General features: G+C 53.3%; 2 protein-coding genes across 5 annotated transcripts in view; one reads left to right on the top strand and one right to left on the bottom strand.

Moving 5' to 3' along the window:
• The first annotated feature begins 289 nt into the window (after positions 1–289).
• DOCK6 (dedicator of cytokinesis 6) overlaps positions 290–24,829 on the top strand; it is a 51,112-nt gene continuing 26,572 nt past the window's right edge. For 3 of the 4 annotated variants that reach the window (XM_080930033.1, XM_080930036.1, XM_080930035.1), the window contains exons 1-23: positions 290–424; positions 5,132–5,219; positions 6,040–6,215; positions 7,241–7,309; positions 7,510–7,639; positions 8,853–9,065; positions 10,204–10,289; positions 11,167–11,233; positions 11,373–11,522; positions 13,197–13,277; positions 13,374–13,527; positions 13,633–13,760; positions 13,882–13,975; positions 14,199–14,361; positions 19,422–19,539; positions 19,629–19,699; positions 19,889–20,027; positions 20,117–20,218; positions 21,152–21,238; positions 21,458–21,689; positions 21,907–22,068; positions 22,607–22,770; positions 23,414–23,518. In XM_080930033.1, the coding sequence (XP_080786159.1) occupies positions 381–424; positions 5,132–5,219; positions 6,040–6,215; positions 7,241–7,309; positions 7,510–7,639; positions 8,853–9,065; positions 10,204–10,289; positions 11,167–11,233; positions 11,373–11,522; positions 13,197–13,277; positions 13,374–13,527; positions 13,633–13,760; positions 13,882–13,975; positions 14,199–14,361; positions 19,422–19,539; positions 19,629–19,699; positions 19,889–20,027; positions 20,117–20,218; positions 21,152–21,238; positions 21,458–21,689; positions 21,907–22,068; positions 22,607–22,770; positions 23,414–23,518 (2,823 nt within the window). In that variant the 5' untranslated portion in view covers positions 290–380. The remainder of the gene's footprint in view (positions 425–5,131; positions 5,220–6,039; positions 6,216–7,240; positions 7,310–7,509; positions 7,640–8,852; positions 9,066–10,203; positions 10,290–11,166; positions 11,234–11,372; positions 11,523–13,196; positions 13,278–13,373; positions 13,528–13,632; positions 13,761–13,881; positions 13,976–14,198; positions 14,362–19,421; positions 19,540–19,628; positions 19,700–19,888; positions 20,028–20,116; positions 20,219–21,151; positions 21,239–21,457; positions 21,690–21,906; positions 22,069–22,606; positions 22,771–23,413; positions 23,519–24,829) is intronic. The other variant, XM_080930034.1, reaches the window with a different exon arrangement.
• On the bottom strand, positions 15,761–17,503 carry ANGPTL8 (angiopoietin like 8; the record flags this gene model as incomplete). Its single annotated transcript, XM_080930037.1, has 4 exons — positions 15,761–15,849; positions 15,956–16,065; positions 16,905–17,066; positions 17,207–17,503. 4 exons carry the CDS (start codon positions 17,501–17,503, stop codon positions 15,822–15,824), a joined length of 597 nt encoding a protein of 198 aa, XP_080786163.1. The 3' UTR covers positions 15,761–15,821.

Below are 24,829 nucleotides of genomic sequence, written 5' to 3'. Positions count from 1 at the left end.
CTTGTCCAGCTCCTCATCCCGGAGCATCGACATCCTGAATCACAGCCTGGCTCCATCCTCCTTGTCAGCGCTGTTTCCTCCCCGTCCCCAGCGTTTTGTCCCACTCTCAGAGCTGGCCCCGCGCCATCCCAGAAAAGGCTCCGCCTTATTCTAGGGAGAGCCCCGCCCCTTCCAGAGAAGGCTCCTCCCATCCTAGAGTTGGCCCTGCCTTGCCACCACGCCCCGAGAAGACCCCTCATCAGCCCCTTCTTGGCTGAGCGGCTGAGGCGGGTCTAAGCTCAGGCTCCGCCCCATCAGCACAGGCTCCGCCTCTCCCGCGCGCCGGCTCCGCCCAGCCCGGCTGCCCAGACTCGGGAGGCTGCGGCGGGACGCGGGGCGTCATGGCGGCCTCGGAGCGCCGCGCCTTCGCTCACAAGATCAACAGGTAGCGAGAGCGGCCGCGGTCACGGCCGTCCTGGGCGGGACGGGAGAGTGCTGGGGACTGGCGGGCAGCGGGGGCGTGCCGGGCTTCCCGAGGACTTCCCGGAGGAGGAAGCGCATCCTGGGTCGGTGCGGGCCGGGCTCCGAGAGTGCTAAGTTGCATCCGACCCTCCCGCCGTCCTTCCCTTCCCCGGCCTGGGGAAATTCGCTCCCCTCCCCCGCCCAGGGTCCCGGGACCCAGCTGTCTGGAAAAAAGAAGGAACTGCTGGAGCTGGGGGACAGCTGGGGACAGCCCCTCAGACTCCTGCCTCAGCCTCTCCCAGCACCGGCTGGACGTGGGAGGGGGCGAGGGGGCTGGGGACTGAACCAGCTGGTGGGCAGACAGGGGAGGGGACAGGCGACAGATGCTGGGGGATCCCTTTCCGTGGCCACTGGATTGTGAGAGAGGCTCAAATCTGGGGTAGGGTTGTAGTCATCTCTGGTATCCAATCCACTGGGGACCTGTGACCACCCTTAGGTGAGAGAAGCCACTCTGTGGGTCCCACCCTGATGCAGACACGAGAAAGTAGCCCCATTCTTGGATTTTGCTATGGTGGAACAAGTATAGATGTGTCAATGGTGGGGAGGACACGAAGGGGGGTAGGGTTTCAATGAACGAACAGGTATAGTTAAGCACAGACGTAAAGGAGAGAAGATCTGCCCATCATCCAGGGAAGAAGCAAGTGCAAAGGCCCTGGGGCCACAGAGAGACCAATAGGAATAGATTTTATAGGGCCCTGTAGACCAGAAGGAGGACTTTGAGAGCCATAGAGAGTTCTGGATAAGGAGGCTTGTGACCTAGGGCAGAGCAGTTGGACAGTTTTCTGTTTTCCCGTAGTACTGTGTGTTTTCTTGCCCCCTAAGTCCTTATAAACCTTTGGCTCAGGTGAGAAAGATGGGTCTTGTGCAGGAGCATAGCTGTGGAGCCCAGGGTAAGAATGGTCCTGGGCCTTAATGCAGGGAGGAAGCCCAAGACGTCCCAAGCAGCCTGGAAGATAAATAGATGCTTTTGCACACAGACATGAATGTGTATTCACCTATCCATTGAGTTTACCCTGTAATCCCAGATGAACCAAACATCAGTGGGCTGAACGGAGTCTTGGTTTTACTGTGTTGTGTTTCGTTAGTCTGAGAGGTCACATAGCACACACTGACCTCAGATGCTCCATTAGCCAAGACTGGCTATGAACTCCTGGTGCCCCTGACCCACTGCTGGGTGTACAAGTGTGCGCTGCCACACTCAGTTTCTGTGGTAGCCACATCTGCAGCACCATGCTTTTGTGTTTGCTTTTTGTTTTAAGAAAAGTTCTTGCTTGTAATTGACTGTGTGGCCCAATGTGGCCTCAAAATCCCAGCAATCCATGAGGCATTGTGTAGGATTAGTGTTTAAAATACATATATTTTGCATTTATTTATTTATTGTGTATACATGTGTATATGTGTGTGTGTGTGTGTGTGTGTCTGCTTCAGTGCTGGGGGCTGTTATATGACTGTTGGAGATCTGGACACGGGTTCTGAGTTGTGTCTCTGTGGTCAGATTCTGGCTGTTGTGTCTGTGTTCAGACACATCAGAAGATGATATTTTATCCCATTACAGATGATTGTGAGCCACCATGTGGTTGCTGGGATTTGAACTCAGGACCTCTGGAAGAGCAGTTAGTGCTCTTAACCACTGAGCCATCCCTCCAGCCCATTTCTGGCTTGCCAGACTCCCCATTATAACTTTATAACTTCCCCAGCAAACCTTTCCAGCCTGGGAGGAGCTCACAGTTGCTACAGTATCTCTTGTTGCACTTGGAACCTGATTTGTAGAAACCCAGTCAATTCAATTGAGTGTGTCACCTCTTTTAGAAAATGCGCTTATTATTGTATGATATGTGTGCACGCAGGTATCACAGCACAGGTGAGAGGTCGGAGGTCAATTTGAGGGTGATGCTCTCTCCCTCCCCCTTTGCATAGGTCAAACTCAGGTCATCACACTTTACCTGCTGAGCTATTTTTGCAGACTATCTGTTCTTAGAAATGTCTTCTGCCAGCAGTGGTGGCACACACCTTCAACCTCAGCACTCGGGAGGCAGAGGCAGGTGGATCTCAGAGTTTGAGGTCAGCAACTCTCGTTTCAGGATGGCCAGGACTACACAGCTAAGTCCCCCGAAGGGTGGAGGTCTTCCTCCAGGCCTCCTTAAGCAGTGAGATCTGGGGGAGAAATATGGAGGAGACTCAGCATTCGGTACATGCCTGTTATCCCAGCATGTGAGCCATGGAAGGAAGGAGGGTTGTGAAATTCGGACCAGCTTAGACTGTACAAGACCCTGTCTCAAAAGATGCTTTGGGGTTAGGAAGATAACGAAGTCAGTAAACAATTTTGCAAGCATGAGGTCCTGAGTTTAGTGCCTGACATCCGAGTACAAGCCAGTTAGGACTAGCGGTAACCCTGGGGCTCTAGGAGAATGGTGAATGGTGCTTTCCAGGAGCTCAGGAATGGTGAATGGTGGCTTCTGGGAGCTCACTGGCCAGCAGCCTGTCCTGATGGAGAGCCCCAGGCTAGTTTCAGACAGTTAGGTGGATGGTTCCTGAGGACACACACACACACACACACACACACTCACATACATTGCATGCACTTCTACCCAGTTACTCCCTAGTAATGGGGCATAAGGCCATCATAGGAATTTAGAACATGTACTCAGTGGCTCTCATGACTGGGGTGGCAGGTCCATCTCTGTTTTCTAAGGCCAACAGCAGTGTCCCACCCTCCCTAGCCTTTTCTTCAGCCAAAGCCCAGTTGGGGTGGGGCCATAGCCTCGCCTCTGTCCTGGCATCTTTTTAAAAAGAATAATTCCATGGGCTCTGAGTGCCTCAGTCTTCAGGGGAGTCTGCTTGGAGATTCGAATTTGAGCACAAAGCCTTCATTATCACTTTAATCTCACTGGGGCTGGAGAGGTGGCTCAGGGTTAGGTACCGCTGACCCAGGTTGGGTTCTCAGCCCCACATGGTGGCTCACAATCTCCATAACTCCAGTTCCAAGAGATTGGATACTCTAAGGTCACAAGGCACACGCGTGGTGCACATACATACATGCTGGCAAAACACTCATACACATAAATAATAAATCTAAGTTTACTTTTGTAGCTAGGGTCAGTGAGAGGGCCCAGCAGGTGAGGGGCCTGCCACCAAGCCCTGAGTTTGATTCCTGAGATCCAATCCTGGGAGGAGAAAAATAACTCCCATCAATTGTCTTTATCTTGGCTTTGATTTTGCTCTGGTAAACCAGGGGCTTCAGGCACATGACTACTTTTTAGAAACATTATCGACTAGTTTATTATGCACTTGGAGCATACAGTGACATGCATGTGGGGGGGGGTGTCACAGTGGGTAATGGAAAGGAGTGGGGCCCCCAAATTCAGGTTTTTGGCTGTTTGATTTTTAAGACAGACTGGAGCTGGGGTGACTCACTGTCAGAGCCCTTGATTAGTAAGTGTGAGGAGGGATCCCTAGCATCCCCCGAAAGTTAGAGAGAAAACAGTTACTCAGGCCCACAAAAGAAGTCCTACACAGTGATGGGTCAGGTTGCCTTTCCAATGCAGACCAGGGGGAAGGCTGGGGTATCTCGTTAATTCCACCCTGTGCCACAGAGGAGCTCTTGCCCATCCTCAGCTGTCTCTGGAAGGAGCGGCTCCCTAGAAACTTGAGTGAACCACCACTATTTTTCTCCCATAAGCCACTGTCTGCACGTTTCTGAGGGGTTCTTGAGTTGAGAGGCTGAAGAGATGGAAGGCAGGGCTGAGGCCTGCCTTGTGCTGAGTTCCTGCCGTGAATCCTGCAGTGAGGGGCTAAGGGTGTGCCTTAGCCCGGAGGCCAGAGGTTTATTGAACACCTAGAACCACCCCCTTCAGTCAGACCCGGGACCCCAGGAGTGTGTCCGCCTGTGTTCTTTCTCTGAGCTGGGGCTCCTATTGGACGCCACGCTGACAGCCTCATCCTAGATCCCCTAACACACAGTTATAGAATGCGTACTGAATGTCAGTAGGGAGGTCCTCTGGTCTTTCCTCACCCCTCTGAGGTCAGGGCAGCTTTGAGTGGGTAAACTGAGGGTTGGGAGGTAGAAGTGTTGTGCCAGAGCTGGGGGCACTGAATTGGTGTGATTGGAGATTCCATGAAAGATGAAGGGAGCATGTGTCCCTCTGGACCTTGCTGGGTCTAGAACGGAGACAGTGGGGGAGGAAACAGGTCTGGCACTGTGATATTTCCCTGTCTGTGTTTGGTGTAGGGAGGGGCTGGGATGCAGAGAGACCTGCATCCTGTATCACCTGTTTATTTAGTTTGGCCGTGCTGGCAATGGAACCCAAGCCCTGTCGCTTGCAGGGCCAGCCTTCTGCCACGGTGCTGAGGTGGTTCTTGTTTTTAATTTGTTTGCATGTGTGTGGCACCCAAAGTAAGGGTCCCTTTTGGGGACTCAGTGAGTCTGAGCTCAGGTGTTCATACTTAGGGGTGAGGCAGTGCGATTTATGCTCAAAGGCCGCTTTTATGTTTTTCCTTTTTGTTTTTAGACCCTTGTTTTTATTTTACTTTTCATCGTCCAAGGTCTCTCCTACAAATAAAACTACTCCCATGCCCCCCCCACACCATTCTGAGTTTCCTTGTTTCCCACACCCCCTTCCTGTCTTCCCAGGACCGTGGCTGCTGAGGTCCGGAAGCAGGTGTCCCGGGAACGCAGCGGCTCACCCCACTCCAGTCGGCGCTCCAGTAGTTCCCTGGGGGTGAGTCCCTGCACAGTGGCTGGCAGAGGGGTACCCCTGCTGAGGCTGCTTAGACCAGTGCCAGGGAAGAGGGAGTCCTTTCCTTCACACGTCTGCACAGATGCAGGGTGTGTGTGTGTGTGTGTGTGTGTGTGTGTGTGTTCTTCACACATCTGCACAGATGCAGGGGTGTGTGTGTGTGTGTGTGTGTGTGTGTGTGTGTGTGGTTCTTTACACATCTGCACAGATGCAGGGGGTGTGTGTGTGTGTGTGTGTGTGTGTGTGTGTGTGTGTGTGTGGTTCTTTACACATCTGCACAGATGCAGGGGTGTGTGTGTGTGTGTGGTTCTTTACACATCTGCACAGATGCAGGGGTGTGTGTGTGTGTGTGGTTCTTTACACATCTGCACAGATGCAGGGGTGTGTGTGTGTGTGTTCTTTACACATCTGCACAGATGCAGGGGTGTGTGTATGTGTCTGTGTGTGTGTGTGTGTGTGTGTGTGTGTGTGTTCCAAGGATGGTCAGGGGGTGACACTGGCTCCTGGACCACCCAGATGGGGCCCCAGGCTGAGGGCTGGAAGAGACTTCCTGCCACAGGGGGAAGGGGTGGGGCCTCAGGAATTGTCTCCGGCCATTCCTTTTGCTATTAGAGTCTTTCCAGACACCAGGGTGTGAGTTCCTTCCTGAAGTCCCTGGAGAGAGGGGGCAGGCTCCTAGCCAGGCTGCTGTGGAAAGTCTGAGCTCAGAGGCTCCCAGCACCCCCTATTGCAGGCTAAAGTCAGCCGTGAACATCCTCCCAGCCGCTCACCAGGGGCGCCTTGGCCACTGTACTCCAATCAGGTTCCTCTGACGGAGGTCATCGAACCCCTGGACTTTGAGGATGTGCTTCTGAGCCGGCCACCTGAAGTAGAGCCCGGTCCCCTCAGGGACTTGGTAGAGTTTCCGGCAGATGACTTGGAACTACTGAAGCAGCCCCGAGAGTGCCGGACCACAGAGTCGGGGGTGCCAGAGGATGGGTGCGTTCTGCACACACACAAACCCCACTCCCTCTCCCAGAGTCTCATACTCCCAGCGTCACCTTCAGGCTCTGGACACCTGTGTGGCCTTGGGCAAATAACTGTCCCTCTCTGAGCCTTCATATCTGCATCTTTGACTAAATGTATTTTTAGTAGTGTGTGTGTGCATGTATATGTGTATGTATGTATGTATAAGTGTGCAGGTTCATGCATGCACCTGTGCAGAGGACAAAGGTCAACTTCAGAATTTTCCTCTTTCTTGTTTTTCCTAATATATTGAGGCAGAGTTTCTTACTTGAGCCCAGAGCTAGAAAGTTGACTAGTCTTGCTAGCCAGCTTGCTCTAGGGAGCCCCTGCTTCTGCTCTCCAAGTTTGGGATCAGGGGTGGGCCGCCATGCCCACTGCTTTGCAGGTGCCGAGGTCTGAACGGCAGTCTTCATGCTTGGTGGCAAGACCACTGGCCTCGAGCACCCCAGAGACAGCCTTTTCACTTTATTTTATTTTACACATATTGGTGTTTCACCGCTGTAATTCTGCGTGTCACCTATGTGCCTATGGTGGCCAGAAGAAGGCACTGGATCCTCTGGAACTGGAGTTACCCATGATTGTGGCCACCATGTTGGTGCTGGGAGCTGAGCTAGGGTCCTCTGTAAGAGCAGCCAGTGCTCTTGACTGCTGAGCCGTCTCTGGAGCCGATTTTTTTGTGTTTTGAGGCAGGGTCTCATAGAGCCCTTACTAGGTCCTGCACATCCGGTTCTCCTGCCTCTGTCTCCCCACCACTGGGATGGCAGTGCGCTGCTGCCTTCTGGTTTATGCAGTGCCGAGACTCGAACCCAGGCCTTGGGATACATGAAGCCAGCTACCAAGCTGCATTCTCACAGTCTCACACTGTCCCAGCCTGGTCTGTAACTCATAGAAATCCTCCTGCCTCAGCGTCCTGAGCACTAGTATCTATAGTCCTTTTCTCCTAGGCCTTTGGAAGTGTTCACCCTGCCTCTGTTTACCCTGCTTGTATTTTGATGTAGAAAGGTGGACGCCCAGGTGAGGGCTGCGCTGGAGATGTACTCAGAGGACTGGGTCATTGTACACAGAAGGTGGGTCTTAGCTGGAGCAGCTCATGGGAGGGGAAGGAGGGTCGAAAGGCTGCACTGTTTGTGGTTGGTTCCTCTGCCTATTCACCCACTATTCCTTCCAAGAGCAGTTGGACTTCTTTAGTTAAAGGTAGGTGTCAGGTGGGCTCACTACGTATGTCATAGTCCCCAGCTCTGCCTGCCCCACCCCACCTTCCTGCTAGGTACCAGCACCTGAGTACAGCGTACAGCCCCGTCACCTCAGAGACTCAGCGAGAGCGGCAGAAAGGCCTCACCTGCCAGGTCTTCGAGCAGGATACCCCTGGGGATGAGAGGACAGGTCCTGAGGATGTGGTAAGGGGCTGCTGACTGGGTCACTCAGGGTCAGCCTTGATTCATTCAGGAGTGGAAAGTTAAGAGTCACAATCATGCGCATTCATTGAGTGCTTAATGTATACCAATGGCTTTCTGTTTGTGCTCCTTTCATCCTGTTAGTGGGGCCACAACCATTATCCCTCTTCACAGGTAGAGAAACTGAGGCACAACAAAGTTACTAATGCTTATATTTTCTTAGTCAGCATTTGCTGGACACTTAACTGTATTCCAATAAACATTGCTATTACTAGTGTGAATTCCTTTGATGTTGTAGGATATATTTCAGGAGGTATGGACTGAGCTCAGTGGGAAACTGTGCAGATGGTAGGCATGGGTTCCATCCTCAGCTGGAGTAGGGGCGGGGGGGGGGAGGTTGGGGGAATGAAGAATAGATAAGGAAACGAGATGCAGGAGGGGAAACCGAGGCTGGTAGACAGGTCAGAGACTCAAAGTCACAGAGCCAGGGCTGAGAGCACAGCTGACTGCAGGTGGTCCTAGGTTAGACACACACTTGGCCTGGGTTAGTCACACACTTGCCTGGGTTAGATACACACTTGCTTAGGTTAGCCACACACTTGCCTGGGTTAGACACACACTTGCTTAGGTTAGCCACACACTTGCTTGGGTTAGCCACACACTTGCCTAGGTTAGCCACACACTTGCTTGGGTTAGCCACACACTTGCCTGGGTTAGCCACACACTTGCTTAGGTTAGCCACACACTTGCCTGGGTTAGCAACACACTTGCCTGGGTTAGTCACACACTTGCCTGGGTTAGCCACACTCTTGGAGGAAGAAGTCTCTTCCCTGGCAACAATGAACAGAGTCTCAGAGAAGGATGATGGGTCCAGCCCAGGGGCCTTACTTGGTGCTAATCCTTGGGGTTGGCCAGTGTGGCCATTTTGAGCTTAGCCTAAAAACAGAAGTTATTAGATGTGTTCTGATTGGCCAGAGGGGAGTTTCCTATGGGACAGGGGTAACCTCCACAGCAGTGGTAAAGAGCTCCCTATGTAGAAGTATTTCCAGAAGTTTCTGGAGAGGCCAGTCAGGCCCCCAACTGACCCCTATAGGGGTGACCCCACCATGCCTGCTCCTCAGCTTCTGCCCCATGTAGACTAGATGTCTACAGTGACAGACTTGGGAGAACAGGTACATGCAGTTGGCACTCAGTACTTGCACATTCTCTTCTGCAGGACGACCCCCAGCACTGTTCAGGCTCCCCAGAAGACACCCCTCGAAGCAGTGGCGCCTCAGGCATCTTCAGCCTGAGGAACCTGGCTGCAGACTCCCTGCTGCCCACACTGCTTGAGCGGGTAGCCCCAGAGGAAGTGGACCGGCGCAATGAAGCCCTCAGGCGGCAGCACCGGGCCCCTGCGCTGCTCACCTTGTACCCGGCACCTGATGAGGTGGGTGCCCATTGGCTGCCTACTGTATACCCATCTTCAGCTAGTGACATTTGGATCCCTATTTGTCTGACCTTCATTTATTGAACACCAAATGCTTATCTCTACAGATAATTAGCCATATATCCACTGTACACCTACTGTATACTTCTTTATTCAATCACCCAATGTGCCGTCCACCTACCATGTATGCCTCTTTATCTAGCCATTTATTTGGCATCTAGTGAATGCTATTATGTTTGTTTAACCATTTATTGAGTGCTGGCTGTATACATGTATGTTTATTTAATCACTGCTTACTAGGTATGTACTGAATGGAGATGCTCCTTGGCTATGATGAATTTATACCCCAATAAACTGAAGCTCAAAGTGCCTAAGTCAGAAATGCATTCAAGTTTACATGGTGCCTCATGTTTACAATCCCAGCTCTTAGGAGGGGGAGGTAAAAGGATCAGACATTCAGTCAGCCTTGGCTATATTGTGAATTTGAGGCCAACCAGAAGTATAGGAAACTATGTCTCTGAAAAAAATAATAAATAAAAATAAAAATGAGTGATGCAGATAGATACCTTATTGAGTGTCATGGTTTAACCTACTTTAGATGTGTTTGGAACACCTATATTAGCCTGTAGTTGGGCAAAAGCCTGAGGTGGAAAACCTGTTTTATTCTAAAGTGTTCACCTGTTTTATTCTAAAGTGTTGATGTCTCGTGAGGTATAAAGAAACTGTGCTGAAATCAAGTGTGGTTGCTTGGTTACGCATCCATAATCCTTGCAAAGTCGCATACTTGGAAGCCTAACTGCTAAAAACCTAAAAACCAGAGACTTTGCGTGTTTGTCCATCCAGCATTTAGTGAGCGCTTTGTCTAAACACTGATATTTATCCAAACAAAATCAGTTGGCACTTCCTGTCTATGCCTGAATTGGCTGGCAAAGCTGTGTGGTTGATACAGGGATTATAGCTGAGTTAGACAGAAGGCATTCCAGGCTGGGGAAAACAGAAAGGCTTGGCAGCAAGTCATTGAATGAAGGTCCGTGGGGGCTGGAGCTGGGGGGTGGGTGCAGCTACTTCTGGGCTAGGCATCCTAGAACCTCCCAGAAGGACACATTCCAGAGCCCCCCCCCCCCCACCTGCATTACAGGATGAAGCCATAGAACGCTGCAGCCGTCCCGAGCCGCCCCGAGAGCACTTTGGACAGAGGATCCTGGTGAAATGTCTGTCACTCAAGTGAGTCAGAGGGCTGCCCTGGGGGTTTTCCTTCCCCTCTCAGGAGTCACAGGTGCCTGCACATGCTGCCTCCTCAGCACACACTGACCCCGCCCACTCAGCCACCCCCTCACTAACAGTCTGGTCCTCTAAGCTGTGCCTGTGCTGCTCTGGGTCCCAAGACCCCCTCCAAGCCCGTGATCCACTCCGTGTTCCTGTGTCCTGTGAGCATTTGCTGAATGACTATGCGAGCCCACAGCTTTCCCAACTTCTGGGAGCTGAGGGCCAGAATGGAGTTCTGTTTACTGCTCTGATCCAGACGGGAACGGGGTCCAGGAGGGGCAGGGCCAGGCTCTGAGTGCACTTCCTGTTTAGTTCCATTCCCACGCTCTTCTGGCTGTTCCTGAGGGCTGATACTGAGGAGCCCTGGACTGGCCGGGTGGGAGCCAGGCTCCGCCCTTCCGTCCACCCTGTCTCTCAGCGGGAGAGTGGGGGGCAGGCCAGAACTGAGTTTTACAAGTGTCATGCTCTCAAGCAGGATACCTGTGCCTCAGTTTCCCACCTACACTCACCTGACGGGGGGGGGGGGAGATATGTTAGTATAGGTGCGGGGGCTGCCTAGGACAGTGAGGGCCAGGGTGTAGTTCAGAATTCTGCCATTTCAGTGTAGGATGGCTGCATGCAGGAAGCCCTGGATCCATCCACAGCACTGTGGAGACGGGGGCAGGAGAATTGGAGATTTAAGGCCATTTTTTGGGTACAAAGGGAGTTGGGAGCCAGCTTGGGCTAAATCAGACCCTGCTCCAAAAAGGAGAGAGAGAGAGAGAGAGAGAGAGAGAGAAGCAGGGACAGTATGTGGATGATAGCTCTCAAAGAGCTGGCCCCCATTTCCCTGCAGGTTTGAGATTGAAATTGAGCCCATCTTTGGCACCTTGGCCCTGTATGATGTGCGGGAGAAGAAGAAGGTAAGTATCCCTCCTCCTCCCTCTCCTTTCTTCTCCCTCCCTCCTCCCCGTCCCTCTCCCTCCTCCTGCTCTCCTCTTCAGGCTTTCCCTCTTATTCCTTGGTGGGGTGGCCATGAAGCTGTGCCTGTCATATCCCCAGATTTCAGAAAACTTCTATTTTGACCTGAACTCGGACTCCGTCAAGGGCCTGCTCCGGGCCCACGGCACCCACCCGGCCACCTCCACCTTGGCGCGCTCTGCCATCTTCTCCGTGACCTACCCCTCTCCTGACATCTTCCTGGTTGTCAAGGTGCCTCCTGGGGCCCTGCAAGGGGGTGATGGTCGTAGCCAGAGGTTCAGTTGGAAAGCACCTGAAGGCCAAGGCAGGGGGATTGTTGAGTTTGAGGTAGCTTGGGCTGCTTATAGAAACTTTGTCTTAATAGCAAACAGGAACCGTTGACTTTCCCTCTGTGGATGGGGCAGGAAAGATAAGCTGGTGCATTCTGGGATTTCTTCAGTCATGGTTAGGTTTCAACAATGGAACAACTCAAGTATTTCAGGCCAGCCTGCTTAGGTTCCTCCAGGTGAAGGTTGCAATGGTCATCATTTTATAGGTAGGGAAACTGAGGCACAGAACACATAATACCGTTGCCTGGGGTCCCACAACTCCTGAGATGTTCGGCACTGGGGATCAGGTCATGGCTTCAATGAGAACTGATAAGAATGTAGCAGCTGCCCTGAGGCTACGGCAAGCTTCTGCTCTGAGGAACACCATGGGGAAAAGAACATGCTTCAGCCTATACCTCTCAGGTTGTGCTGCGTCGGGAAGGGAAGCTAGGGCAGAAAGTCGGGCCAGGAACCTGGAGCCGAACCTGAAGCAGAGGCTACGGAGGAGTGCTGCTCCTGGCTTGCTCTCCGTTTTCTAGCCTGCCTTCTTACATAGCCCAGGAAGACACCGCCTACAGTGGTACCTCCCACATCAGTCAGGATGAGAGTGCAGTCCCGGCTGAGGAGAGGTGTTTTCTCCAGTGAAATTTCCTCTGTCCAGATAGCCCTGGCTGGTGTCAGATTGACAAAAAGCCAAGCAGAACAAAGTCAGAGCCCCATGAGACTCAATTTCAAAACAAAAATGGAACCCAGCGTGGCTCAGCAGTAGAGGGCCTTCCTAGACTCCTCCAGTAAGGGCCTGGGGGTGTGGCTCAGTGGTAAAGTGCTTAGCCAGCATTTCAGAGGTCCCGATTTCCATCCCTAGTATAAGAAAGAAAAAGAGGCCAGGTGGTGGTGGCACACATACTTGAGAGGAAGAGGCAGGCAGAACTTAGTGAGTTTGAGGCCTTCCTGGTCTCTGGTCTTACAAAACAAGTCTGAGGCCTACCAGGGCTACACAGAGTGAACATGTCTAAAAACAAGAGCGGGGTGGGTGTGGGAGGGGGGCTAGGAAGGAAGGGAGAAACTGGAGAGATGCCTTAGCAGTTGAAATCACCCTGTGTTCAAGTCCCAGCACCCTTGCTGGGCGGATCCAGTGCCCTCTTCTGGCCACTATGGGCACTGCGCTTACACATAAGCTTAATTAAAAACAAAAATAAAATCTGTTGAAGAGAAAAAGAGCTGAGCGTAGTGGCATAGACCTTCAGTCCCAACACTGAGAAGGCAGAGGCAGGTGGATCTCTGTGAGTTTGAGGCCAGCCTGGTCTTTGTAGAGAGTTCCAGAACAGCCAGAGCTATCAGAAAAAAAGACAGACAGACAGAGAGAGACAGACAGACAGACAGAGGGCGATGTGGAACTGCTGGCAGAAAGCTGACAATCAATCCTGAGGATGGGGTAGCCACACGGGCTGTCAGTGTGGCTAAGCGACTAAGTAGTGATGTGGATTTGCTGGAATGCATGAGTCCTGAATTCATCCTTAGTTTTGAATGAAGTACTTGTGGGTGGAGGGAGGTCCAGAAGACTGAAAGGGTAGAGGACTCCCTCTCTGGCTTGCAGCTGGAAAAGGTGCTACAGCAGGGGGACATCAGCGAGTGCTGCGAACCCTACATGGTGATGAAGGAGGCGGACACTGTGAAGGTATATGTGAGTGAGCGGGACTGGGTGGGAACACAGGTCCTGAGGGTGCAGCACAAGGGAGGGCCGCTGAGCTGGGGCGGGGGCGTCTCCCCTCAGAACAAAGAAAAGCTGGAGAAGCTGCGCCTTGCTGCCGAGCAGTTCTGCACCAGGCTGGGCCGCTACCGCATGCCCTTCGCCTGGACGGCTGTGCACCTGGCTAACATCGTGAGCAGCGTCGGGTCACAGGACCGGGATTCCGACTCCGAGAGCGGTGAGGACGTGCGCCGCTTGCTGGCTCACCTCGGCATTCTCCCGCCGCCCCTCTGCCTGTCCCCTCATTCCTGTCCTGCTGTGCCACCGTGCTATTGTCTCCTAGAACGCAGACCCACCTGGGCCGAACGCCGCCGCCGGGGACCCCAGGATCGAAGCTATAGTGGGGATGATGCCTGCAGTTTCTCCAGCTTCCGCCCGGCCACGTTAACTGTCACCAACTTTTTTAAGCAGGTGACCTTAGTATAGGACAAGGAAGGCCTTGGGAGGAAAGGAATACAGAATTCCCCCTCCCCCGGGTCCCATCCATCTTGGGGACTTTCAGCCCCCTGACCTTGGGGAATCTTTGTGGCAGGAGGCAGAACGGCTCAGTGATGAGGACCTTTTCAAGTTTTTGGCGGACATGCGGCGACCATCATCCCTGCTGAGGCGATTGCGACCTGTGACTGGTGTGTGGCACACCCTGTAAAACAGAGCTGTTGCTCACATAGTCACTCAGCAACCATGCTGAGGAGAAGGGTACTGGGGACCCAACCCCGGGGCATGGATAGGCCTCGGAAGGAACAGGACAGCTAGTGGGCTTTAGTTCCTGATGGGTGCGGCCCCCAGAGCCCCTGCAGGAGTGCCGCGGCTAGGCAGCTGAGGCAAGTAAACCTAGTCCTTTCTCTCCAGCTCAGCTCAAGATTGACATCTCCCCTGCCCCGGAGAACTTACACTTCTGCCTGTCCCCTGAGTTACTTCACATCAAGCCCTACCCTGACCCCAGGGGACGGCCCACCAAGGAGATCCTGGAGTTCCCTGCCCGTGAGGTCTACGCCCCCCATACCAGTTACAGGTACAGCCTGTGGGTTGGGTGGGGCCCCATTCTTCCTGTGAGTGCACTTGTGCACACTTATGCTCGTGTATCTTGTGTGGGGGTGCTAAGGTACGTGAGTCCGTGTCTAAGTGTGTGTGGAAGCCAGGGAGCTCCTCGGGTGTTGCTCCTCAGGTGCTGTTCACCTGGTCTTAAAATCTTTTTATCCTATTTCTTCATTTTGCTTGAGGAAGGGGTACAACACACGGTCAGAGGATAATACAGAGTCAGCTCTTTTCTACTGTGTGGGTTTTCAGCATGGAGCTCATGTGGTCAAGCTTGTGACGACACCTTTGCCCTCTGAATTATCTCAGAATCCCTACCTTTCTTCTTTAACATTTACTGTTACTATTATTATCTGTTGAGACAGGGTCTCACCATGTAGCTCTGGCTGTCCTAGAACTTGCTGTGTAAACCAGGCTGGCCTCCGACTCATTATCTATGCCTCCCAAGAAAGATTTAACCTGGGATTAAAGGTGTGCACTGCCATGCCTGGCTTTTTTTAAATTGTCTGTGTGTCTGTGTGTGGGTACATGCACCTGTGTGTAGAAACACACATGGGCTTGTGTTTGGGCACATGTGTCTGTATGTAGTACACTCACTTGTGTGTGAGTACATGTGCCTGCATTAAAGTACATGCACCTGTGTTTAAGTACATGCACCTATGTGTGGGTACATGCCCCGTGTTTGAGTACACCCACCAGTGTTTGAGTACACCCACCAGTGTTTGAGTACACCCACCTGTGTTTGAGTACATGCACCTGTGTGTGGGTACGTGCACCTGTGTAGGGTACATGCACCTGTGTAGGGTACATGCACCTGTATGACGTGTTGAATAGACCAGAGGCTTCAGTCCCCAGGAGTTGGAGTTGCAGGTGGTTCTGAGCCATCTGATAGGAGTGATGAGAATCAAATATGGGTCCTCTACAAGAGCAGTGTGTGCTTTAAACTAGAGCCTTCTCTCCAGATCCCAATATTTTTATTCTCAGCGAGTCTGTCACAGCCTGGAGCTTGCCAAGGCTGGCTAAGGATCCTCCTGTCTCTACCTTCCCAACGTTGAGACGGCAAGTGTGCACCTCCACATCTGTGACTGTGGTTCTGTACCAGGGCTGTGCATGCTGGGCAGGTGTTGGCTGAGCCGCCGCCCAAGACGCCCCATGCTTGCAGAAATAGGCACGAACACTATGGTCATAGATTGCCTCTGTTTTATTGTGGGGTGTGTGGACATAAGGGAGCTCATATCCTTTTCCCGTCCTCCTCCACGGGGCTCTGTCTTCCGCTTTCCATCCCGCCTGCTTGCTTCTGTCTCTGCTCTGCCACGAAGCAGGTGCACTGGCACCAGCCGATGGGCAGCCAGCTCTGTCGGCCCTGCTCGTGGGCCTGGTGGAGCGCATTCAGTGTTCCTTGCAGCACAACTGGTCCTCAGTGGCATTCAGGAAATCTCAGGCTGGGAGGGCTGCCGTGTGGAGTCTAGGCAGGGAGACAGCTCAGTCAAGGCCGGTGTTGGGTGGAGGTGCCCTGCAGTGGACCTAGGCAACATCCACTCACTACCCCAGAGTAAACCCACCAGGCTCACCTCTGCTGGATCTGCCGCAGCCACTGTTGCTGCTCTGCCATCTCCCGTTGCTGTCGCTGCACATGCCCAGTGAGAACCCATAAGAGGTGACTCTGCTTGTCGGCTCGAGCCTGTGGGGTAGCATATGGGTCTTAGCTGGGATGTCTGGGTCCACCCCCATCTCCTGACCACTACAGGTTTCTCTGGCCTCAGTTTCTAAGGTGTGTCTAGGATAGGACTTGCCTTGTATAGTTTGTAGATGCACATCACACAGTACTGATTGGGTTCTTACTACATGGCACCAGTTACCACGGTAATAAGCATTTATTGAGCACCTACTGTATCCATTCCCCCTTGGCTCCGAAATAAGCCACTACTCTTACTTTATTTAAAGTTTATTTTATGTAGTGTGTGCGTTTGCCATAGCGCAGATGTTGGAAGTCAAGGGACAACTGTTGGGAATGGGTTCTTGCCTTCCACCATGCGGATCCTGGGGATTGATCCCAGGTCACCAGGCTCGGCAGCCTTCACCTGCTGAACTACCTTGTCGATCTCTTCTCCATTTACTTATTTTGTGACAAGGTCTCATGTACCCCAAGCTTAACCAGGATGTCTATGTAGCCAGAAATCACCTTGGACTCCTAAGCCCCACCCTTTACTCCCACTGGGTTTCAGGTCTATGCCACTGTACCCAGTTATCTTTCTGTTCATTTTGAGATTGGGTATCGCCATGTAGGCAGCTGGCCTAACTTTGTAGCCAAGGCTGGCTTTAATCTTCTGTTTCTCCTGCCCCTGCCTCTGGAGTTCTAGAACCACAGGCGAGCACCGTCGTGCCTGGTTCTTGCCCTTGTTTGCAAAGGTCACTGAGGCTGGAACTCCATACACAACTGGAGGGTCCTGTAGTCCAGGGTTCAGTGGTGGCTTTCTGGGGAACAGGGCTGTGCCCCTCTCAGACCTGGGAGCCCCTTACCTTTAAGGTCTCAAATTCCTGGTGGGCTTGGCCAAGCCAGGCGCCTCTCAGCTGCACTTGTAGTCTTCGTATGCTGTTCCGCAAAGCCTGCTGGGCCTGGGCCACTTCCCCCAGCAATCGGGCCGTGGCTTCTGCTCGAAGGTGCAGGGCATCCTCTTCCACCTGCTTAACAGATGGTGTGGCATCAGCGAGGTCACTAGGTCAGCTTTGCTCACCCATCACTTTATCACTTTCCTTTGTTCTGGGCTTAACTATTCCTCAGACTCTCATCCACCCAAAAACACCGCAGCCCTAGTACCCACCTGAATCTCTGACAGGCTGGTGCGAAGCTCCTGTGTTGCATCCCGGCCCTGACTGACCTCTGTTCCCAGAAATTCCAGTGCTCTGTCAAAGAGGCCCAGGCTGCGCCCAGCTTCTGTCAGGCGAGCCTCTGTGGCTCTGTACACACCGTTGAGGGACTGGCCTAACTGCAGGGCCCCATGAAAGAGCAAGGTCAACTCTTCATATTGAGCTGGCTCTGGACCACCCAGAGGGGCCACTGGAGCAGGTCGCACTGCTGTTGCTAGGGCCCATAGGATGCAGAGAGCAAGCACAGCCATGGCTGACAGTCTTGGGGGTGTGGTTCCTGTGCTACTGTGGCCACCTTTTATTTCCACAGACTGCCATTAATCCTCCCTGGTCAATGGTTAACTAGCCACTGTTGCACAAGGGCCTGGCGGAGGCTCAGCCATTGCATCAGGCTGATGGCTAAGCAGGCCATGCTGATATCACGCTGCTAGAACTCGGGGCCAGCTGTGTGTGGGGGTGGGGAGTAGTGGGCGAGCTCAGACTGTGTGGTTATAGCACCGCCTTGAGCCTCAGTTTTCCATATAAGTGCAGACATGGCCTCCGTGAGCGATGGCTCCCCTCACTCCCGACACAGCAGGTCCAGTGCTGCGGGGCCACCTAGAGGGCCACGCAGGGGCTTCAGCCCCACAGAGGCTTGGGTCTCATGAATGCCATTTACACGGACTCCAGGCACTGTGTCATCGGCTCTCCTTCCTGCAAACAGCTAACGCAGGGGTCACTGAGTGTGGCTGATAGCTGTGGGGGGAGGGGACGCAAAAGGCACGTGACTCCCAGCGTGGTCTATGATTCCCGAAAACTTCAATTTAACTTTCTAGAAGACTCAGGGCGAGTACTGCACCCCATTTTCCCTACCTAAGGGTCCCAGGTGTAGTACTAAGCATTTGTTGAACACCCACTATGCACACTCTAAAAGAACAGCCGTTGCTTTCCTTGCAGATGGAACGTTACACTCTGGAGGCTGAGGCAGGAGGAACTTGAGTTCTAGGCCAGCCTGGGCTACAGAAGTAGATCCTCTCTTATTTCAAGAAAACAAGAGCTAAGGGGACGCCCAGAGGTAGAAGGCTTGCCTGGCACTCGGTGTTCCGCCCTGGCACCGTAGAAAATAGCCATGGAGTTAAGTCATTCGAGTTGAGTGTTTGGAGTGGAGCTTGACACCCAGAGGGTGCCACATAGGTGTTGTGTGATGATGGTCATTGTTTTTAGTTGTTGATACTGTGTTTCAAAGGCTGAACTAGCAGGACAAATGCCCCATTATGGCTCAAGCCACCGACGCCTGTAGCTGAGGGTTTGTACAAGTTACAGTTGGGGAAAAGAGGCAGGACTGGGCTTCTGGCCCCTGTCTGCTTCTCTGTATCTGAAAGACAGACCCTACATGTGACTCCAGTGGGCCAACAAGGTGATGGTGTGGCCGGGTCATGCCACCTGGCTACTGCAGGGACCGCCTTTTGTAAAGGTTTATTTTACCGTTTTAATTATTTCTTTATTGTTTGAGGGCAGGGTTGAGCACACATGTCCTAAGAGACCTGAGGCATCAGGTACCCCTGGAGCTGCCTGATGTGGGTGCTGTGAACTGAACTTGGATCCTCTCAAAGAGCGTGCCCTAAACTGCTGAGCCACTTTCCTAGTTCCCCTGGCTACTTCTGTAGACCTCGGGCCCTCAGGGCTGGAGCTCAGTCGGTAAGGTGCTTACCTAGAGTGTACAAAGCCCCACCCCCAGTACCTGATATACCAGGAATGGGGGGACATGCCTGTCACCCCAGCACTTGGGAGGTGGAGACAGGAAATCAAGTCTTTGCTGTCATCCTCAGCTAAATGGCAAACTCGGACCTGCCCTGGGTGGCAGGAGACCCTGTCTGGAATGTTCGTCGTTGTTTGGTTTTTGTTCTGTTCTGAGATAAGATCCCTAGCTTTGGCTGGCCTAGGACTTGCTGTGTAGACCAGGGTGACCTTGAGTTAGACAAAAACTAAAACCAGAAAACCTGTTTCTCAGTACCTACATGGGCCTGGTCCTGTACCTCCCTGAATCTAGATGTGTGCATCCAGAGGTGTCACCTACCGATGATTACTGTTTGTGTCACCTGGGGCCACCTGTTTAACGTACATGTGCTTCGTGAGCGTCTCTCCCATGACTGTGTCCCCATCCCTCGGAAGGCCCTCCATCTTTTCCAGGAACCTGCTCTTCGTGTACCCACACAGTCTCAACTTCAGCAGCCGCCAGGGCTCTGTGCGCAACCTGGCCGTGCGCATCCAGTACATGGCCGGCGAAGACCAGAGCCAGGCCTTGCCGGTCAGTGCAGTGACCCTGCCCTGGAGGAGAGGGGATGGAGCAGGCATAGGTCTTTCCCCAGTGGGTCCCTCATGTCCCCACTCCCACAGGTCATCTTTGGAAAATCTAGCTGCAGCGAATTCACCCGAGAGGCCTTCACACCAGTGGTCTATCATAACAAGTATGCAGGGTTGGGTTCCGGAGACATGGCTGACCCTCGGAGACTCTGAGGGGGTCAGGGTGGCCAAGTGTAGGGAGGGTATGCATGGAGCAGGAAGAGCAGAGGCATAAATTTCAGTACGCAGATGAGGTAAGTTGAGGCAAGGAGTCATCCTGTAAGATCCCCAGCCCCTGGCCCTTGTCTTACCAGGTCTCCTGAATTCTACGAGGAATTCAAGCTACGACTTCCTGCCTGCGTGACCGAGAACCATCACCTCTTTTTTACCTTCTACCATGTCAGCTGCCAGCCCCGGCCAGGAACAGCCCTGGAGACACCTGTGGGCTTCACTGTGAGCCACAGTTACCCAGAGCTTCCTCCCTGCCCCATCCCTCAGGTCTCCAGCCACTCCTGACCGTCATCCACTCTCTGTCTTCCCAGTGGATCCCTCTGTTACAACATGGCCGCCTGAGGACTGGTCCTTTCTGCCTGCCTGTGTCCGTGGACCAGCCTCCGCCCAGCTACTCAGTCCTCACTCCAGATGTACGTGCCTGTGCCCACAGCTGATGCCTTCATTACCCTCTGTCCCTCAGCAGCCTCCTGCCTGCCTCTCTTCAATGCCCCTGAGAGCCTCACTGGCTTCAATGGGTACCCCTCTCCTGCCCCTGCAGGCCCAGCCCCTTCCCCTCCTGCTACCTCAACAAGAATGTCTCTGTGGGAGGGCTACTGCATCCGGTGTGTCTCTATGCTCCAGATAGCCCTCTCCTGCCTTACTGTCCTCCCGCCATGGTCCCCCCGCCTCTCTGTTCCTTCCCTTTGTGCTTTCATTCATTCATTTATTTATTTATGTTATTTTGGGGGTGGGCCTCATGTGCCGTGGGAACTATATGAAGGTTGGGGAACTTCTGTGGAGTCAGTCCTCTCTGTCTGCCATGCAAGTTCCGGCTTAGACTTAGCCGTAACCTTTACCTGCTGGAACCTTCTGACAAGGTCACACGTAGCCCAGGCAGGCCTGGACCTCTGTATAGTCAAGGATGACCTTGACCTCCTGGTCCTTGCCTCTGCCTCCCAAGTGTTGGGGTGGCAGGTGTGTACCACCATACCTGGTTGTCCTGCTGCCATTGTGTCCCCTCCATCTACAGAAGTACTAGTACCACTATCCCTTTCCCCTTCCACCAGCTGATGAGCAAGTCCTGTGGTTCCAAGTTTCCCCTTTAATGCTCTTTCTACACCTTTGCTTTTCCTAGTTAACGCTCACTCTGTGAACATGCCCCTTTTTCTGTGGATCTCCATCCCACCCCAGGATTCTCCCTGCATCCACTGGGGATGAACTTAGGGACAGGCTACCCTGCTGTTCCCTCAGGCCGGCCTCCTCTCCTGGCCATGGTGTCGCAATGGGCAGTGCCACGGCCATGGCCTGGTGGCCTGACACGGTGGAGGGTCAGCCTGTGCCCACCGCGCCTCTTCCTCCCACAGGTAGCGCTGCCAGGCATGCGCTGGGTGGACGGTCACAAGGGCGTGTTCAGTGTGGAGCTCACGGCTGTGTCGTCTGTTCATCCCCAGGTACAGGGTGGGATGGGAACCTAGGCTCCCTAGCGTGGTCCCCTCCTGCTCACCCTGGTATTGAGCAAGTCTTACTTGCAGCTGGCTGGGAAAGGTCTGGCCTCCAGCCACTAGACGTGACTTTAGTGCATCCGACCCAGACTGCTGACTAGGGGGTGGGGAGCACTCACGCTGCTGCCCTCAGATCTCTGCTCAACCCCTGCCCCCCTCTCTCCTTAGGACCCCCACTTGGATAAGTTCTTCACCCTGGTCCACGTTCTAGAGGAAGGGATCTTCCCATTCCGCCTCAAGGAGGCGGTGCTGAGCGAGGGCACCATGGAGCAGGAGTTGCGAGCCAGCCTGGCAGCCCTGCGCCTAGCCAGCCCAGAGCCCCTTGTGGCCTTTTCCCACCACGTGCTAGACAAGCTTGTCCGCTTGGTTGTGCGGCCACCGATCATTTGTGGCCAGATGGGTGAGTTGCTCAGTTTTTTTCCCCAACCCTGAGTTTCTTCCCATAGTTCATTGTTTCTCTGGCCTCAGTTTCCCCATATGAAGGTGACCCCGGTGCAGGTCCTTTAAGATCCTAGATGCACGTATCAGCCCTTACGTTCCCTTCCCTTCTCTGGAAAATGAATGGGGGAGCTGAGAGGCCTTGGGCTGTGGAACTTGACCTTTGTTCTGACCGACAGTGAACCTGGGTCGAGGGGCCTTTGAAGCTATGGCTCATGTAGCCAGCCTTGTGCACCGGAACCTGGAGGCTGTCCAAGATTCCCGTGGTCACTGCCCACTGCTGGCTGCCTATGCCCACTATGCCTTTCGCCTCCCTGGCAGTGACCTCAGCCCACCAGGCGGTGAGTATTGATGGAGAACACTGGGCCTCAGGAAATACTGTGAGAAAAAGACACTGAGTAACAGAGAGTGACACGTGCGAGGCAGGGGGATAGCTGCGTTCACCTCACGAGGACAGAGCTACGGACAATAGTGCTCTTCAAAGTCCTACACAGTGAGCAGTGTAGATTGGGATTGGCTCAGTGGCATGCCTGAGGAGAGGCAGAAAGGAGTGGGGGAGGGACGCGGGCTGGGATAAAGCAACTGGAAACTAGAGTTTAGCCTGCACAGGACCTTGGTTTCATCCCCAGCATGGAAGAGAAGAAAGTTGGCTTTTCCCGTTTGCACATAATGGATAACAGCTATGAATACAGCTACCAGGCTCTGTTCCAGGGCCTCCCATCTGCCCCAAGTCATACAAAGCAGTAACCGTGTTCAATTCCATTTTACAGTGAGAACGTGGAAACTCGGGAGGAAAGCAATTTCACCTGGGCTGCCCTTTGGGAAGGGACTGGCGTTGTCATGGTAGGTATTGAGCTAATGGGTTCCTTCTCTCCACAGAGGTCCCTCCAGCAACTGTTCAGGCTGCCACACTGGCCCGAGGCTCTGGCCGCCCCACCAGCCTCTACCTGGCTCGGTCTAAGAGCATCAGCAGCAGCAACCCTGACCTGGCTGTGGTCCCCGGCTCTGTGGACGATGAGGTGTCCCGCATCCTAGCCAGCAAGGTAAGGCAAGCCTCAGCCTCACAGGCCTGGCGGCGGGCTCGGTGATAACGGAGGAAGAACCACCTGGAAGTCACTGCTCAGAAGTTCCAGCTGCGTTGCTGGGCTGAGGCCCTCACAGCTGCAGAGCCGGTCACCTGTCGTGCACCTGTTGTGCACCTGTTGTGCACCTGTTGTGCACCTGTTGTGCACCTGTTGTGCACCGCTCAGCTGACTAGAACAGCGGAACAAGGCAACGCAGAGTATGATGCACATGATTCAGCTTCTACACACCAGTATAGAGGTGTGCGTACATGTCCCTTACACAGACACACACAGATACGTGTACGTGGATAGCTTATGTGCATACACTGATGTATGCACACACTGCGCATAAACATATACCCCATGCACAAAGAAATACATACGGACAGGTCTCATGTGCACATACACATATGAATACATATGTACATACTCCCCATGCATTGATCTACACGGGTTTGAATGCATGTGCAGTCTAGGCAGTTACATACAATGTAAGCACACCGCACTTGCCCAGGTATGCGCACGGCACTCGTGTGCTTTGGGGCAGTGTCCACACTTGGTTTCCCTTACCTCCTTCCCTATGCTTGGCCCAGGATGTCATCCCTTCTCTCTGTATCTTCAGGGCGTCGATCGCTCACACTCCTGGGTGAATTCTGCTTATGCTCCGGGAGGCAGCAAGGCTGTGCTGCGGCGGGTGCCCCCATACTGTGGGGCTGACCCCAGACAGGTGCTCTCACTCCCCGCCTCCACACGTTCCTCACCACCCTTGCATGAGTCGTCCCACCCCCTTGGCTGCAGTGAACTAATCCCCGGGGGCTGCCTGAGGGACAGCAAGGATTCCACATGACTGTCTGGGGCTGTCAGGTCTGCGTTGTAGACATCTGTGGTCAGCCTTGGTTGGGGGTGTGGCTCGGTGGCAGAACTCTCCCACGAAGTTCTGGGTTCTATCCCCAGCACCACCAAGAAGTAAAATTAAGATTAAGAGGCAAAGCCGGGTGCGGTGGCCCATGCATTTAATCCCGGCACTTGGTAGGCAGAGGCAGGCAGAGCCCTGAATTTAAGGCAAGCCTGGTCTACATGGTGACCCTGATTTAACAAACAAAAAAAAAAACAGTGAGAGAAAAAAACCATAGACCCTAGCCCCGACAGAGACGGAAGACTAGGGGTGGTACAGAAATGGATATTAATCATATATAAATCTGCCCACCTATAACTTCACTGCCCTGCATGGCTATTCCCCACTCTAACCCATCTGTTTTAGGGGACTTCTAACCATCCTCTCGGCATACAGAACCCTTAGAAGGGTGACGTAGCTCTGGACCCCTGTAGCTCCCCACCTGTTTACATATAGTGGTTTCCCCAACTTTGCCCCTTTCCAGGGACCTGGTATGGAGAGAGCTTTACCTGCATTGGGCCTGGGCTCCAGCCCCCCTTGGTTTAGGCCTTGCCCTACGCCCTAGGTGATTGGCTGCTTCCGAATCTCTCATTTTCTAAGATGAAGTTAGGTAGCACACCAAATTTTTAGCTGCCTGCCTGTAATCTCAGTGCTTAGGATGTAGAGGCAGGAGTTCAGGGCCATCCTGTGCTACATCATATCTTGTCTCAGCAAAACAAAGCAAACAAAAAGACTCTCAGTAAAGTGCTCAGCAACATGGTCTGAAGCCTGGGCATAGGGTAGGTTCTCAGTGGGGTCTCCTTAGGAATAAGCTGCAGTGTAGGTCCCCAGAATAAACACCTATCAATCAAGTGAGCAGGCTCGGAAGTGCTGGCCTCGCATGCACACGGCCCTGGCTTCCATCCCTAGCACCACATAAACCAAGCATGGTGGTGCTACATGCCTGTAAACTTAGCCTTTGAGACAGAGACAGAGGCAGGAGGACCAGTAGTTCTAAGTCATCCTTGGCTACATAGGGAGTGTGAGGTCAGCCTAGAGAACTCGAGATCCTATCCCAAAAGAATAACAATAGAAATGAAGTCTAGTGGTAAATCACATGCTTAGCCTTTGTGGTTGGGCCACACTGGGCTGGTGATGGGACCC

This window comes from Micromys minutus (assembly GCF_963924665.1).
Source record: "Micromys minutus genome assembly, chromosome: 16".
NCBI classification, from domain to species: Eukaryota; Metazoa; Chordata; class Mammalia; order Rodentia; family Muridae; genus Micromys; species Micromys minutus.
The sequence above is the reverse complement of the archived record's forward strand: the minus strand, read 5'-3'. Positions and strand labels throughout refer to the sequence as shown.